This window comes from Mus musculus, chromosome 16 (assembly GCF_000001635.26).
Source record: "Mus musculus strain C57BL/6J chromosome 16, GRCm38.p6 C57BL/6J".
NCBI lineage: Eukaryota > Metazoa > Chordata > Mammalia > Rodentia > Muridae > Mus > Mus musculus.
The window spans coordinates 45,409,229-45,425,380 of record NC_000082.6 but is presented as its reverse complement, the minus strand read 5'-3'; the positions used below and the strand labels follow the sequence as shown (position 1 = coordinate 45,425,380).

Below are 16,152 nucleotides of genomic sequence, written 5' to 3'. Positions count from 1 at the left end.
ACCACTCCAGTTGTTGGGAGACGCACACGGAGATTGAGCTCCACATCTGCTACATATGTTCCAGGGGCCTTGGTCCAGTCCATGTAGGCTCGTTTGTTGGTGGCTCAGTCTCTGAGAACCCATCTGGGTCCAGGTTAGTTGACCCTCTTGGTCTTGCTGTAGAGTTCCTATACAGGCCCTCAAGTCCCTCAATCTTTACCCCAACTTGTCCATGTGAGTGCCTCAGCTCCATCCAATGTGTTGGCTATGGGTTTCTATATCTGTTTTAGTCAGCTACTGAATGGAGCCTCTCAGAGAACAGTTATGCTAGGCTCCTGTCTGCAAACATAAGAGAACATCATTAATAGTGACAGGGATTGATGTTTGCCCATGGTTGGATCTCAAATTGGACCAGTTATTGGTTGGCCATTCCCTCAGTCTCTGTTCCACATTTGCCCCTGCATTTCTTTTAGACAGGACAAATTTTGGATCTTGAGTTTTGTGGGTAGGCTGTTGTCCTTATCCTTCCACTGGGGAGGGGGGCTCCTGCCTGGCTATAGGAGGTGGCATCTTCAGGTTCCATATCCCCACTACTAGAAGTCTTCGCTAAGGTACCTGCATTGACTCCTAGGAACCTTCCCCAACATCCTTAGTCATCAGGGAAATGCAAACCAAAACAACTCTGAAATTTCATCTTAAAAGATGCCCCACCAAGCCAGAGGAGCATGTGTTCCAACATGTTCATAGCAGCCTTATTTGTGACAGCCAGAAGCTGGAAAGAACCCAGATGTCCCTCAACAGAAGAATGGATACAGAAAATGTGGTTCATTTACACAGTGGAATTACTACTCAGCTATTAAGAACTAGGACATCCTGAGATAACTCAGACCCAAAATTACATGTATGGTATGTACTCACTAATATGTGGATATTAGCCCCCCCCCAAAACAAAAGTACAGAATACCCAAGATACAGTCCACAGAACTCAAAAAAAGGTTAACAAGCTGAAGTGTCCAAGTGAGAACTCCTCAATCCTATTTTGTAGGGAGAAGAAAGCAATCACAAGTGAGGAGGGAAGGAGGGGCCTGGGATGGAAAGTGGACAGTGTGGAGAGGGAGAGGGTAACCTGATCTGGTTTTGGGTGACAGAAAAGGACTGAAGCCCTGAGGGCCAACAAAAAGAATTGAAACAGGCAACCTAGGGAGGTAGGAGGTTGGGGGGAGCCTCCAGAATGCACTAGAGACCTGGGAAGTGAGAGACTCTCGGGACTCAAAGGAAGGGACCTTAGATGAAATGCCCAATAGTAGGGAGAGGGAACTTATAGAGCCACCTCCAACAGGAAGACAGGGCATCAAATGAGGGTTGCCATTCCACAGTCAAAACTCTGAGCCATAGAGAAGCACCTGAAAAAATGTTCAACATCCTTAATCATCAGGGAAATGCAAATCAAAACAACCCTAAGATTCCACCTCACACCAGTCAGAATGTCTAAGATCAAAAATTCAGGTGACAGCAGATGCTGGCGTGGATGTGGAGAAAGAGGAACACTCCTCCATTGTTGGTGGGATTGCAAGCTTGTACAACCACTCTGGAAATCCGTCTGGCGGTTCCTCAGAAAATTGGACATAGTACTACCGGAGGATCCAGCAATACCTCTCCTGGGCATATATCCAGAAGATGCCCCAACTGGTAAGAAGGACACATGCTCCACTATGTTCATAGCAGCATTATTTATAATAGCCAGAAGCTGGAAAGAACCCAGATGCCCCTCAACAGAGGAATGGATACAGAAAATGTGGTACATCTACACAATGGAGTACTACTCAGCTATTAAAAAGAATGAATTTATGAAATTCCTAGCCAAATGGATGGACCTGGAGGGCATCATCCTGAGTGAGGTAACACATTCACAAAGGAACTCACACAATATGTACTCACTGATAAGTGGATATTAGCCCAAAACCTAGGATACCCAAGATATAAGATACAATTTCCTAAACACATGAAACTCAAGAAAAATGAAGACTGAAGTGTGGACACTATGCCCCTCCTTAGAAGTGGGAACAAAACACCCTTGGAAGGAGTTACAGAGACAAAGTTTGGAGCTGAGATTAAAGGGTGGACCATGTAGAGACTGCCTTATCCAGGGATCCACCCCATAATCAGCATCCAAACGCTGACACCATTGCATACACTAGCAAGATTTTATCGAAAGGACCCAGATGTAGCTGTCTCTTGTGAGACTATGCCGGGGCCTAGCAAACACAGAAGTGGATGCCCACAGTCAGCTAATGGATGGATCACAGGGCTCCCAATGGAGGAGCTAGAGAAAGTACCCAAGGAGCTAAAGGGATCTGCAACCCTATAGGTGGATCAACATTATGAACTAACCAGTACCCCGGAGCTCTTGACTCTAGCTGCATATGTATCAAAAGATGGCCTAGTCGGCCATCACTGGAAAGAGAGGCCCATTGGACACACAAACTTTATATGCCCCAGAACAGGGGAACGCCAGGGCCAAAAAGGGGGAGTGGGCGGGTAGGGGAGTGGGGGTGGGTGGGTATGGGGGACTTTTGGTATAGCATTGGAAATGTAAATGAGCTAAATACCTAATAAAAAATGGAAAGAAAGAAAAGAAAAAAAAAAAACTCTGAGCCATAATTGTTCCTGTCTGAAAGAACTTTAGGGACGGAAATGGAGAGAAACCTGAGGAAAAGAAGGTCCAGTGACAGGCCCAAAGTGGAATCCAGCTCAAGAGCAGGTCCCAAGGTCTGACACTATTACTCAGGCTATAGAGGAAGGTGACCCTGTAGGAGGACCAGCAGTCTCAATTATTCTGGACCCCCAAGATCTCTCAAACACTGGACCACCAAAGAGGCAGCATACACCAGCAGATATGAGGCTCCCAACACACATACATCAGAGAACTTCCAGGTCTGTGTTCAATCAGAGATGATGCACCTAACCCTCAAGAAATTGGAGGCCCCAGGGAACATAGAGGTTAGGTGGGGTTGGAGGTGGGGGGCAGGAAAATCCTTGTCAAGACAGGGTTGGGGAGGAGGCATGGGATGTGGAACAGGATGGGGTGGGGAATAAAATCTGGAGTGAAAAAACAAAAACAAACAAAAAACAAAACTCAAGAAACAACATATGCTGGAAAGGATGTGGATAAGGGGGAACACTCTTCCATTGCTGGTGGAAATGCACATTTGTACAACCACTCAAGTAATCAATCTGGCAGTTTTTCAGAAAATTGGAAATAGTTCTACCAGAAGACCCAGATATACTGCTCCTGGGCATATACCCAAAAGATATTCCACCATACCTCAAGTTCATATGCTCCACTATATTCATAGCAGCTTAATTCATAATAAGCAGAATAACCGAGATGTCCCTCAACTGAAGAACGGATACAGAAAATGTGGTTCATTTACACAATGGAGTACTACTCAGCTATTAAAAGCAAGGACATCATGAATTTTGCAGGCATATGGATGGAACTAGAAAAATCATCCTGAGTACTTAGGTAAACTAGACTCAAAAGACATACATAGTATGTACTCATTTATTTGTGGCTAATAAGTCATAAAGTACAGGATGCCAACCGTACACCCCACAGACCCAAAAAAACTAAACAAGAAGGAAGGTCCAAGTGAGGATGTTTGAATCTCATTTAGAAGTGGGAATAAAAGAGTCATAGGAGGTAGAGGGAGGGAGAGACCTGGGTAGGAGAGGGAATGTGGAGGAGGATGAAAGGGTTCAGGAACATATGTGAGGAGAAACAGGAGAGAGGGCCAGAGGGCCAGGAGATTGAATCGAAATCTGCAGTTGATGGGCTGGGGGGCATCTATAGGAGGTGTCAAAGAAGCAAGTTTTTAATTTACAAATTTATTTTTCAACTTAAAATGAAAGTTGTTCATTTTATGAATTAAGTTATATATTTCACAATTTCATGTATGTATATGATGCATTCTGATTCTTTTCTGTTCTCTTCTCCTTTTTTTTCTTTTCTTTCTTTTTTTCTTTTTTCTTTTTTTTTGGTTTTGGTTTTGGTTTTGGTTTTGGTTTTTGGTTTTTTAGAGACAGGGTTTCTCTATATAGCCCTGGCTGTCCTGGAACTCACTCTGTAGACCAGACTGGCCTCGAACTCAGAAATCTGCCTGCCTCTGCCTTCTGAGTGCTGGGATTAAAGGCGTGCACCACCAGGCCCAGCTCTCTTCTCCTTTCTAATGTCCTCCCAATCCTATCATCTTACCCCCATGCCTCTTCTCCCCGTGACTCATCATCTTAGGTTCATGACTTTTGGTCTTGCCTTGTGATCCACTCAGTTTAACCAGGTCTGTTAGTGGCAATATCCACTGGAGACTGGGTGTCACCAGGGGATGGACACACAACTGCAGGCAAGGCTACCCACTTTCCTTGGATGTATCAGTAGGAAATACCTCAGCAGTGAGTGGTGGGAAGCACTGAGCCCCTGCTCCACCCAGGCTTAGCAGTCTCTGTCCTAAAATTGCTTGTTCCTTTAAAGACTTCTCTTAATTACTTGTTTTAATGAGGTTATTTCTTTTCAAGAGTGTCTGAAAATAATATCTACAAAGTCTTCAGTCGTTTTCTGCTTCATTCATTATTGTCATTTGTCACCTTTGACGCTCATTCTTCGGTTCATGTTACATGTTTTCTAAGTCTGTTTCCTCACAAGTTATTGTCACAGAAGGCCATGTCAGTATTCTTGCTGTTGCTCATTTAACAGTTTTTATTTTAATGCTATTTTCAAGGAGCCTCGAAAATTTAGAGATAAGTATTTGTGTTCTGTTTCTTGAAACTGAAGTTGACCAACTCCTTTTTCTGGTCAATGTTTCCAACTCAAATGACTTGACTATATGAGTTAAATACCACAGGTATCGTCTATAAATTTATTGGCTCCCTTATTATGGTAAATTTTAATTATTTATTAAAATGCAGGTGTCAATAATAGGGTATTTATTAATGCAAAAGAAGCTTATGCCTTGCTTATTTTTATGTTAAATATTAGGGATGTGAATTTCTCATTCTGGTGAAATGCCATATGTAGTTTTTCTGCTTTGTTGGAATTACCTTCAGAAAAGAGTTCATATTTCTGTGTAAAATTCTTCACGTTCAATCTCCACCTATCTAAAATGGCTATGTAGTATCTTGTTGAAAAAGAATAGTAATAACTAGATAAAACCACATTGGTGCAGCCAAAAGTAACGCCATACTGCCTCACTGAGAAAGATGCACACTCCTAATTATAAAGAGAAGTAGCAACTGCCATCCAGGATCTTACTTTTTATTCCATGGTAATAACAAAGCCTGTTATAGAGTAAATTTGGATGTCAATCAAGCTGTAGCAAGACAAGAAAGCTTTACAAAGTCAAGACCCCAAGATAGCAGCACAGTGTAGCCAGAGAATTAATGTGTTCTGGTTCGTGTTTTTCAGGTACCACGAATCCTTGTTTAAACTGGATGATAACTGCGATTGCATTCATCATTTTGTTTTTGGTTTCATGCATCATCAGTGCTGTTCTCTACATTTATTTCCAAAAGAAAAGGTAAGATATATATACATATATATATATATAGCAAGCTGATATGACAGAGAAACTAGGTACAATAGAGCTAGATAGAAATATTTTTTTAGAGCTGGAGAGATGGCTCAGTGGTTAAGAGCACTGACTGCTCTTCTGAAGGTTCTAAGTTCAAATTCCAGCAGCCACATGGTGGCTCACGGCCATCTGTAATGAGATCTGATGCCCTCTTCTGGGGTGTCTGAAGACAGCTACAGTGTATTTACATATAATAAATAAATAAATCTTTAAAGAATTATTTAAAAAATAGTTTTTAAATTCCAGGGGTTCTGGAAAAAATCCATCCAGAATAGTGAAGGGAAACTTATCTCCATTTGCTGGATGGTTCCTGACATTCAATGATTCAAAACTTGACTGCTGGCAAGCATTTTATATAATACTGAATTGAATGTACTATTTTTAAAACAAAAATGTTTATTTTTATGTTATGTGTGTGTGTTTTACCCGTGTGTTTCTGTATGCTAAATGTGTGTTTGGTGCCTGTGGGGCACTGAAGAGGTTGTTAAAACTCAAGTTGCAGGCAGTTGTGAAACCTCCATAAGGGTGCTGGGAGCTGAACCAGGGTCCTCTGATCAAGCAACAACTTGCCTTAAATGATGAGCCATCTTTCTATCACAAGCTTAAGATTCTTTATTGAGAATAAATTTTCACAGAAGAAAGCACAAGGTCCAAAGAAATTGGTGGGAGAGAGATGTAGAGCCAGGAAGCCTGAAACAGATCCAACTGAGCCATAAGGTGAAATGGCAATCTTACTTTATAGGATTAATATAATAAAATACACACCATTTATTCAGCTCCCTGGTGGACTGCTATGCATGATGGGAAGATAAATGGAAATAAGACACTAGGCAGTGGCAGTAAAAACTATAGACATAATTGGTAGCATGTGTCTTATTTTGCTGTCATTGTATATTCTTTAAATTTAAAAACCTTTGGTGTATTTGTTCCACAACATTTTTTTTTTTTTTTTGGTTTTTCGAGAACTCACTCTGGCCTCGAACTCAGAAATCTGCCTGCCTCTGCTTCTCAAGTGCTGGGATTAAAAGCGTGCGCTGCCACCACCTAGCGTTCCACAACATCTTAATCCAAGGAAATGCATAAACCAAAGAAGCCTGAGAATCTTATCTATGATCTAGAAGGCTCTCTCATGGGATGGGGAAGATGTGCCTTATAAGACAAGAATGACGGAGCATTTTGGAGAGTCTGCTGTACTAGTCAGGATGTCATGTCTAGAATCAAGAGGTAGAAAAGAGGAGGAGGTATTAAAGCTATATTCAGGATGGAATCTTCTGACTGATAGCTGTGGAGAAAGACTAAGAGGCAGGATTTATCTTACTCAAGGTAAGCGTTAAAACATAAAGGTAAGGTTAGCACTAAAGAAAACCTGTACAACCATGCAAAAGAATAAAGAAATAGCAAGCTTTGCAGGAAGAATTCAGAATTCTGTTTGGAACCGTGCCACTTTTAAATGTCTACTTTATACCCCAGGAACTGTGTTAATTAAGTATCCACATGTATAAACCTGGGCTTTCTGGAACGGATGGTAAGTTTTGTAATATAGAAGATATGATCACCACTGAGGCAGATCATAAATTTTTTTTCACAACTTAACGTAAAAATAATAATCAAGTTCTACTAATGTGATCAAACTCTCAAGGGGATTTTCTAGGATAAATCTCTCAAATTTTAATTAATAGCCTGCTTTTGCAATGTGCTGCCATGGAGGGGGTGGGGAATGTTTGGTCCGTATTCGGTTTATTTGTATATCAGTGTTATGTTTTTGTAGGTCAAATAACATGCCCGAGCCATCATCAACACAGATGCCTAACCCACTATCAACACTGGTACCCACACCACCATCAACAGAGACTGAGAACTTAATGAGACATCACTGCCAGTCTGAGACATAATTGATTGTATGTGATTTTTATTCTGTCACTATATTTTTAAATTTAAGAATGTTTCAAATTTTTGAAAATGTATTCACTAGCAGCAATTATCATGTTAGAAATAAGTGGAGACAAGAATTTGTTTCAAGTGAGGTTTTATTTATGTTAATGTCTTTACATTTTGAAGTTAAAATTAGATTTAACTGATACATAATAATTATAGATATTTATGGAGTATCATGTATATTTTGATAGCAAGTTAAAGGTATCTGTTTACTCAGACATTTATCATTTCTTTGTGCCTAAAACTTTTCAAATCTTTCCTGTAAGGTTTTAAAAATATGCAGCACACAGTCATTATCTATAATTACCCTCCTGTGCAGTAGCTCAAGAAAGTCTCACTTCTAACTATAAACTTAGTTTTGACCACTTTTTCCTCATCTCTCCTACCCTCTACTAACCCAGTCTCTAAACAATACCATTCTACTCTCAACTCTGTGACGTGAATTGTGTATTCCTTATCTTGATCAAATCACTTATCACTTGTCTTTAAGTAACTGGATTTTTTTTGGGGGGGGCTTTGTATGGATGAACCCCGAGTTCCATCCACATTGTTGCAAATGACAGAATTTCCATTTATGGCCAAATAATATTTACACCGCTGTGTGTATTATGTTTTCTTACTCTGCTCATTAGTTCTAGACAGGTAGTTGCTTTAGTCTTCATCTGTTGTGAATAGTGTTACAAAAAAACTGTGGAAGTCCAGATATCTTCTCAACATTTTCAACATATTGATTTCTTTTCCTTTTCAATATATATCCAATAATGGAATAGCCTGATTATATAGCAGTTTGATTTTTAACTTTTCGAGAATCCTTCATGGTGTTTTCAGTAATGGCATATTAATTTATATTTCACCTACACTATGTGAGGATTCCCTTCTCCATGTGCATACATCAGTTTTCTTTGGTGCCTTAAATAATAAATACTCCTGTGTGGTAAGCTGCTACCTTCTGGTGGCTTGATTTGCATTTCCATGATGACTAATGATATTAAGCATTTTTCATGTCCCATTAAATGCCATTTTGTATGCCTTCCTTCAGATATGTCTATTTAAGTTTATTGCCAATAAATCAAGTAATTTTTATTGAATTCTTAAGTTCCTAATATGTCTTTAAATATCAAAGTCTTGGCAGATGTGGACTTTTCAAATATTTTCTTCTTTTCATAAGATGGTCTTTCATGTTATTGGCAACTGTTTTCCATGTTGACCAGAAATGTTTTAGTATCATGTAATTCATTTTCTGTTTTGATTTTGTTGTCTGAGCTTTTGGGATCTTGTCTGAATTGTCCTTATTGATTCCACTTTCCTGAATATTTTTCCCAAGATTTGTTCTAGTGGTTTTATAATTCTATATTTATAGAGTTTTATATTTATATTTGATATTTATATTTAATACTCATAATTCTATATTTATAGAATTTGATATTTATATTTAATATATACTTGAAAACTATATAATGCAATATATTATATAGGTTTACAAATACAGTATTTGAACCTTCCCTCTAGTTGGATTTGATTTTTGCAATTTCTGTGAGAGACAGCTCTAGTTTCACACTCTTGCATGTGGGTTATCCAATCCACAACACTATTCTTCGACAACACTGTGTTTTACCAGTACTTGTGTGTGTGTGTGTGTGTGTGTGTGTGTGTGTGTGTGTGTGTGTGTGTGTGCGTATTCTTAGTGTCTTTATTGAAAATTAGTTCTCTGTAGATAGGTGGGTTTATCACAGAGTCTCTATTCTGTCCTGTTGGTCTATGTGTCTCTGTTTTGTTTCCATGTAGCTTCATGGTATATTTTGAAGTCAGGAGGTCTCCAGGGTTCTTTTGCTAGTTCTGTGTAGAACTGCACTAAAATCACATGAACTCTTTTGATCACTTTGAGTAGTGCAGATATTTTTTATGAATTGAATTTCCCCAGTCTTTGAGTATAGGATATCTTTTCAGTGTGTGTGTCTTCTTTGGTTTCTTTGTCTAATGTTTTGTGACTTCTTTTTCACTGTGAAAACCTTTGGGAAGGCTGATAGCCATTTCAATATAATTTCTCTCACCTAATCTTTGTTATCCATTTCTTCTAGTCTCTCCTCTTTAGAATGCTGAGTGTTTTTTCTGTATCTGAGTTATGTAAGTTTCCCTGAGCTAACGACCTAGTTTCTTTCATTTGTTTGCTGTCATGAATGATACCTTGTTTAGAGTGAAATCTTGGTAGCTGTCAGTGGTGAGGAAAATTCCTGGATATTGTGATATGCTTGTGTTTGGAATGATTCTCAATCTTTATAGAGTTGAGTTGGCTAGTTTTTTGTCGAGTTAACACAAGCTACAGTCACTGGAGAGAGAGGGAGCCTCAATTGAGAAAATGCCTCAATAAGATTGGGTTGTAGGCAAGCCTATAGGTTATTTTCTTTGTTAGTGATTGATGTAGGAGGGCCCAAACCCTTGTGGGTGGTGCCATCCCTAGGCTGGTGTTCTTGGGTTCTATAAGAAAGCAGGTTGAGCAAGATAGCAAGCCCCCCTCCATGTTATCTGTATCAGTTCCTGTCTCCATGTTCTTTTCCTGTTGAGTTTCTGTCCTGACTTCCTTTGATGATGAACAGTAACCCAAGTATAAGCCAAATAAATGCTTTCTTCCCCAACTTGCTTTTTGCCATAGTGTTCTGTTGAAGAAACAGAAACCCTAACTAAGACAAGTTAATGCCAGGGTTATTTCTGTGTTAAGCATGATCATGTTGTCTGGGGGAGGATTGTGGGAGGACTTTGGAACTTTGTGCAAGAAAAGCCATTGAGTGTTGTTCATCTAATGCTTGATGAGTTTTTCTGTAGACTTGGGAAGATACGAATGTTGAGGGCACACAATTGCAGTGAAGGCCGCCCCTGAATATGTTGCCTGTCTGTGACTCTCATTCCTCTAACTGGTCAGTCTTGTCTGGCCTCAATGAGAGAGGATGCCCCTAGTCCTACAGTGACTGATGTGCTGAGGTTTGAGAAGGGTTTCCCTTCTCAGAGGAGAAGTGCAGAAGAGATGGGAGAAGAGCTGCAAAGGAGGGGGCGGGGAGACTGGGAAGAAAGGTGAGCCAATATCAGAAGGTAAAGTGATTGAATAAAATAAAATAAAAATTAAGATTCTGTGGGTTTGGTTAGCTGAGGCTAAACAATCTGTGATTAACATGATATCAGAACTACTAAAGTGAAACCTTTGATTTGCTGGGGTGATTGATGCTGGTTTGCTGAAACTGAGAAATTAAGTGGTGATTAAGAGAAATCTGCATTATTTATTATCTTTTGGGGAGGGTTCTACGTGAGAAGTTGTGTTTCAGTGGTGGCCAAGGTTATAGCTGGTGGTGCCAACTGAATATGATAATGTAAGAGTGAGTCACCCAGGTGGTACTGGTTTTGAACGCATGAAGAAATCATGGAGAACAGTTGAGGCTTGTCATGTAAAAGGTCAGGAGAGGACTTCAAAGGTGCAGAATTGAAAGGGGCATGCGGAGAAGTGGATGCTTGTTTTGTCACCACGAAGAGAACCTAGGAGAAGCTATTGGTAAAAGTGCAGCCCAACTGCAGCAGAAGACCCTGGAATTTTGGAGATGTAAGAAACATGTAATGACTACCAAGAACAGCAACAGCAGAGGAGAGGAGCCAGCAGGGGAGCTGTGTGTGCTGAAGAGAGCAGAGCCAGAGAAGTGACCCAAGGCTTCAGGATACCATGAGTAAACTATAGATCTCAGGCATTGAGTTATTTATTCTGTTGGCATTCCGTTTTGTTTGGTTCAGATTGTGACTGGGCCCAAGGACTTCTCTCTTGAAATAAGAAAGAACTTCATTGTTTTTTTTGTTTTTTGTTTTTTGTTTTGTTTTGTTTGTTTGTTTGTTTGTTTGTTTTTTACAGGAACATGCAATTGAGAGATTGCATTTAAAAGATACTTCAGTTTAAAGAGACTTCGGATTTTCTTAAGGAGAGTGAATATTAACATGTTTGAATTTGTAAAGACTATGAGACTTTTAAAGCTATTTGGGTATTTAATGTGAGATCTTGGATGAATAAGAAAGAAAGGACTGTGGAGTAATTTAGTGATATAGATGTGGGTTAAGTTGACAAGGGGTTAGTTGTGCTTGCTAGTTTTGTGTCAACTAACCAGAAGAGGGCATCAGATCCCATTAGAAATAGATGTGAGACACCATGTGGTTTCCTGTGAATTGAACTTAATTAGTGATTGATGTGGATGGGCTCAGGCCTTTGTGGCAGATGATCCTGGGTTCATGGAACAAACCATGAAGAGCAAGCCAGTAAGAAGTACTCATCTATGGCTTCTGCATCAGTTCCTTCCTCCAGGTTCTGACTCTCTTTGTCGATAGTCATGTGGAAGTATAATCCAAAGAAACGCTTTCTTCCTAACTTTTTGTCATGGTGTTTCATCACAGCAGAGAGACCTGAAATGAGACAAGATTCAAAGTCTTGATAGATTCTGATAGTTCTCCATGCACAGCCTCATCTCTCACAAGTAATACAGGATTTCTGAATTTAAACATAATATTTAAGATGTCATTTATTTAATGCTGGCTATTTAAGGATATTATTGAGAATGAGAAATGTCTTATTACTCCGAGTTTATAAATTTTTACCATGAAAGGGTGAATGATGCCTGGGGAAATGAGATTCTAAGTAAATCACTTATCTTGCAAGCATGAGGACTTGAGTTCTATCCCCAGAGCCCAAATGAAAATAACAGGCATGCTGGTGTATGCTTGTATTTCCAGTGTGTGATGGAGAGGTAGAGACAGGATTCCAACATACATTAAAGACCAGTCGAGGCATCCAGCTTTGTGGAGTGGACAACTACTGGGTTCTTGGGCCTTCCTTTGGTAGACAGTCACTGTTGAATGAGCTGCACCACAGCCTGTAATGCTACTTACTCTCTGAAAACCCCTGTCTGTCTACTGATACACACTCATTCTCTCTGTTGTGTTCCTCTAGAGAACCCTGACTAATACAACAGCATGTATTTCCATTTTATTCCTAGTATTCATATTTCATTTTCACATTTCTGTCCTGCTTTCATTAAATTATTTTTTGCTACCTTGAGACTCATACATATAAACATGTGCTTATAAAATTTATTCCAACTTTCTTTTCTTATTTATTGAAGACAATGCATATGCTCATTTTTAAATTTTTTTTTAGATTTACTTCTCTATTTTATGTATATGAGTACACTGTAGCTGTCTGTCTTCAGACACACCAGAAGAGGGCATCAGATCCCATTACAGATGGTTGTGAGCCACCATGTGGTTGCTGAGAATTGAACTAAAGACCTCTGGCAAAGCAGTGAGTGCACTTAAACACTGAGCCATCTCTCTAACCCTCATATGCTCATTTTTTTTTTATGTTTATAAGACAAAATTTAATGAAAATCGGTCAGTGGGTATATATAATCCATGGTGCTAGCCATATGCAACTGTTACAGAGATGTAAACCAGTGGATGGTGAAGAAAATATTACATATTGTCACCATCTGATTCATCTTCTTCCTTCAAAGGTTCCTTGGCACATTTTTCTGCTTCCTCGCTTATGTCTTTGGGAACAATTTCATGTCTTCCTTTAGTTAATTCACCAACCCAGCTGAGCTCCAGTTCAAAAGCTTTATCCTTAACTCCATCGTGTACTATGTAAATTATTTTTTGCAACTTCTTTAACTACATCACGGCAAGTCATTTCCTTCATCTGAAGCTTTTCTATCTCTGTCTTTGCAGCCTGCCTGGCTTCGCCAATCGCACAGCCCCAGCAACCATATGAAACACCTGATGGGTCGATCATATAGAGCTGTGCACCATCATTCGCACTGTAAGACCCCAACAAGAAACTGCAGCCAAAAGGTCTAACAGCGCTGTAGAGTGTATAGGCGTGTACATACATGGCCACTCTGTGTGCAAGACGTTTTAGAGGAATGTTATAGCCAAAGTTGGACCTAAAGTTGGATGCTTCTTCTCTTGCTATGTCTGCTAGTGAACGAGCATCTGCCAGCCATCCTGCAACTGCCATTGCAACATGTCGATCAACATTAAAAAGACGTTTACTGGAGCCTTCTTCATAAAGTTTAGAAAGGACTACTTTTTCTACTCCAAACACAACATCGTCTTTACATCTGATCCCAATAGCTGTACTACTGTTTTCCATAGCCTTCATGGCATATTCAATTTGGAAAACTCTTCCATCAGGAGAGAACATAGAGGCTGACAAGTCATACCCAGTGCCAATGGAGCTCATGGTGCTGACCCGGCAGGCCACGGAACGCTTCCAGGCCTCAAGCGCCGCTCCTACCCATATGCTCATTTTTAATGTCATCTTTAAACATTGTCAAACATACAGCTTAGCATAATTTTCTCTACCTCTCATAATCTTACTTTCTTTTTTCCACAACATTTATTTATTTATTATTAGATATTTTCTTTATTTATATTTCAAATATTATCCCCTTTCCTGCTTTCCCCTTTGAAAACCTCCTATCCCATCCCCACCCCATAATCTTACTTTCTAATCAAGATTCCTTTCCATATAGGTCTGTGTGAATTATTTAATAGTTGATATATGCAAATTTTACACAATAATAGATTTAGTAGTTATTTGTGCTTTCATACATCTTGTAGCCTACATGTGGATTAATTTTTCCATTTATTAGAATATTTATTTTAAAAATTTTTGTTAGTCTGGATATAATACATAACCTAAGGATCCCGTGGTTCCCATGCCATTTTTCATTCTCTTATTGTATAACTCAGCTCTTGAAATCTACTGCTCAAACTTAAGAAGATTTAAGGCAAAACAATGCCTAGTAAAGTGTCATTTACATACCAATAAAATAACAAGAATAGAGAAAGCTTCAAGGAGAAAGATATTCAAAGGTACCCCAATAGAATGACTTGCACACACAAACACACGTCCTCATGCATACTTATGAAATGCCATCTATAAGAAAAGAGTATTGTTGGCACCAACATAAAAAATAACCTCCCATGGTTGCTCACATCTGTATTCCCAGTACTCGAGAGGCTAAGGTAGAGTATGTGTGCTATCTGGGCAGCAGAGAGTACTGAGAAGGAATAGGATGCAGTCAGAGGGAAGGGACTTGAGGAAGACCTTTGGTTTAGACTCTCTCCACATGTCTGTCTGTGGGTCTCTGAACCAGATTTTATCTGTTGCTGCCTCTCTGATGACAGCTGGTCAAGGCCCCAATCTATTAGTATAGCAGAATGTCATTAAGAATCATTCTTTTCTTCCTTCCATTTTTTCTTCTTCTTCTTCTCTCTCCCCCTTTCTCTCTCTCTCTTTCTTTCTTTCTTTCTTTCTTTTTCTTTCTTTCTTTCTCTCTCTCCCTCTTTCTCTCTCTCCCTCTCTCTCTTTCTTTCTTTCTTTCTTTCTCTTTTTCTTTCTGTCTTTCTCTCTCTTTCCTTCTTTCTTTCCCCAGCTGTGTTTGGTTCTACCCTAGGACTCTGGGCTTTCCATTATCTGGTTCTTGACCATCCAGGCAATATAGGTACAAGCTCTCTCTTATAGGGTGGGCCTCAAGTTAAACTAAACATTGGTTGGTCACTCCCTCACATTTTCTACTAAAATCTCATAGGCAGGACATATTGTGGGTAGAGGATTTAGAGGCAGGTTTAGTGTCCAGGTTTGTCTTTTCATGGTCTGTAGAATACCTTCTCACACCAGAGAGACTAGAGTCTAGAGTCCAAACCTCAGCTCTAGCCTCTCTATGTTCAGTGAGCTGAATGAAAGTTGACCTCAGCAATGGGTCCCACTGTCAGGTTTTAGAGGGTGACCTTCAGTTGTAGGTCCCAAGTCTCTCTCTCCTCTCTCTCTCTTTCTCGATCTCTCTCTCTCTCTCTCTCTCTCTCTCTCTCTCTCTCTCTCTCTCTCTCTCTCTCTCTCTCTGCTTTATACTTGTGATTGAAGATGTGATCTCTCTGGCAGCCTGGTACCATGCCTCCTGGTCACTTAGAGACTCTCCTCCTGTAGCTATAAGCCCAACAAATCTTTTTCCACAGGTTTCTACTCTAGTACAGAAACAGAAATGTCACCAATATAGTCAATCGTTTCTGTAAAGCTTTCATCAAGGAAAAACCTCAGTTCCAGGGCTTCCTGTGACTCATTTGATCTGTCCCTTGGTTCTCATCTGTTTTAAGGAATACTGCAGGACAATCTGATTAGCAGAAAGAAAGTGCTTTTGGGTTTTCAGGAAGTGTGTTCACAGGTAACTCTGAGCCCTTAGGACCTCTAAAGCTCTAGATGAGGTACCTGGTAACCACACACACACACACACACACACACACACACACACACACACTCGCACTGGCCTTTAATATAACAAATCGTAAAATAAAGTTTTCCTTTTTTTTTTCCCCCAGGGTGTCTGTATGAAGCTCCTTACCTTCCCCCTACACACACACACACACACACACACACACACACACACACTATTGTTCTGTTCTCCGTGTTTATCTTTTGCTGTACAGAACCACAGGATGCACCAGGTTTCTGACTCAAATTACTGTCCACTCAAGTTAGTTCCCACTCTGATTTTTCTGTATGGACTACGTCACCCTATACTGCCATTTGGCA

At 39.8% G+C, this 16,152-nt stretch overlaps 1 protein-coding gene and 1 pseudogene across 3 annotated transcripts in view; one reads left to right on the top strand and one right to left on the bottom strand.

The window, feature by feature from the left end:
- Positions 1-13,614, top strand: part of Gm609 (predicted gene 609) — an 81,238-nt gene extending 67,624 nt beyond the window's left edge. For 2 of the 3 annotated variants that reach the window (XM_011245855.2, XM_011245854.2), the window contains exons 4-6: positions 5,438-5,549; positions 7,372-7,501; positions 13,287-13,614. In XM_011245855.2, coding sequence (XP_011244157.1) covers positions 5,438-5,549; positions 7,372-7,495 — 236 coding nt within the window. In that variant the 3' untranslated portion in view covers positions 7,496-7,501; positions 13,287-13,614. Of the gene's footprint in view, positions 1-5,437; positions 5,550-7,371; positions 8,627-13,286 lie in introns of those variants that run through there. The other variant, NM_001005854.2, reaches the window with a different exon arrangement.
- On the bottom strand, positions 12,920-13,854 carry Gm5406 (predicted gene 5406; annotated as a pseudogene).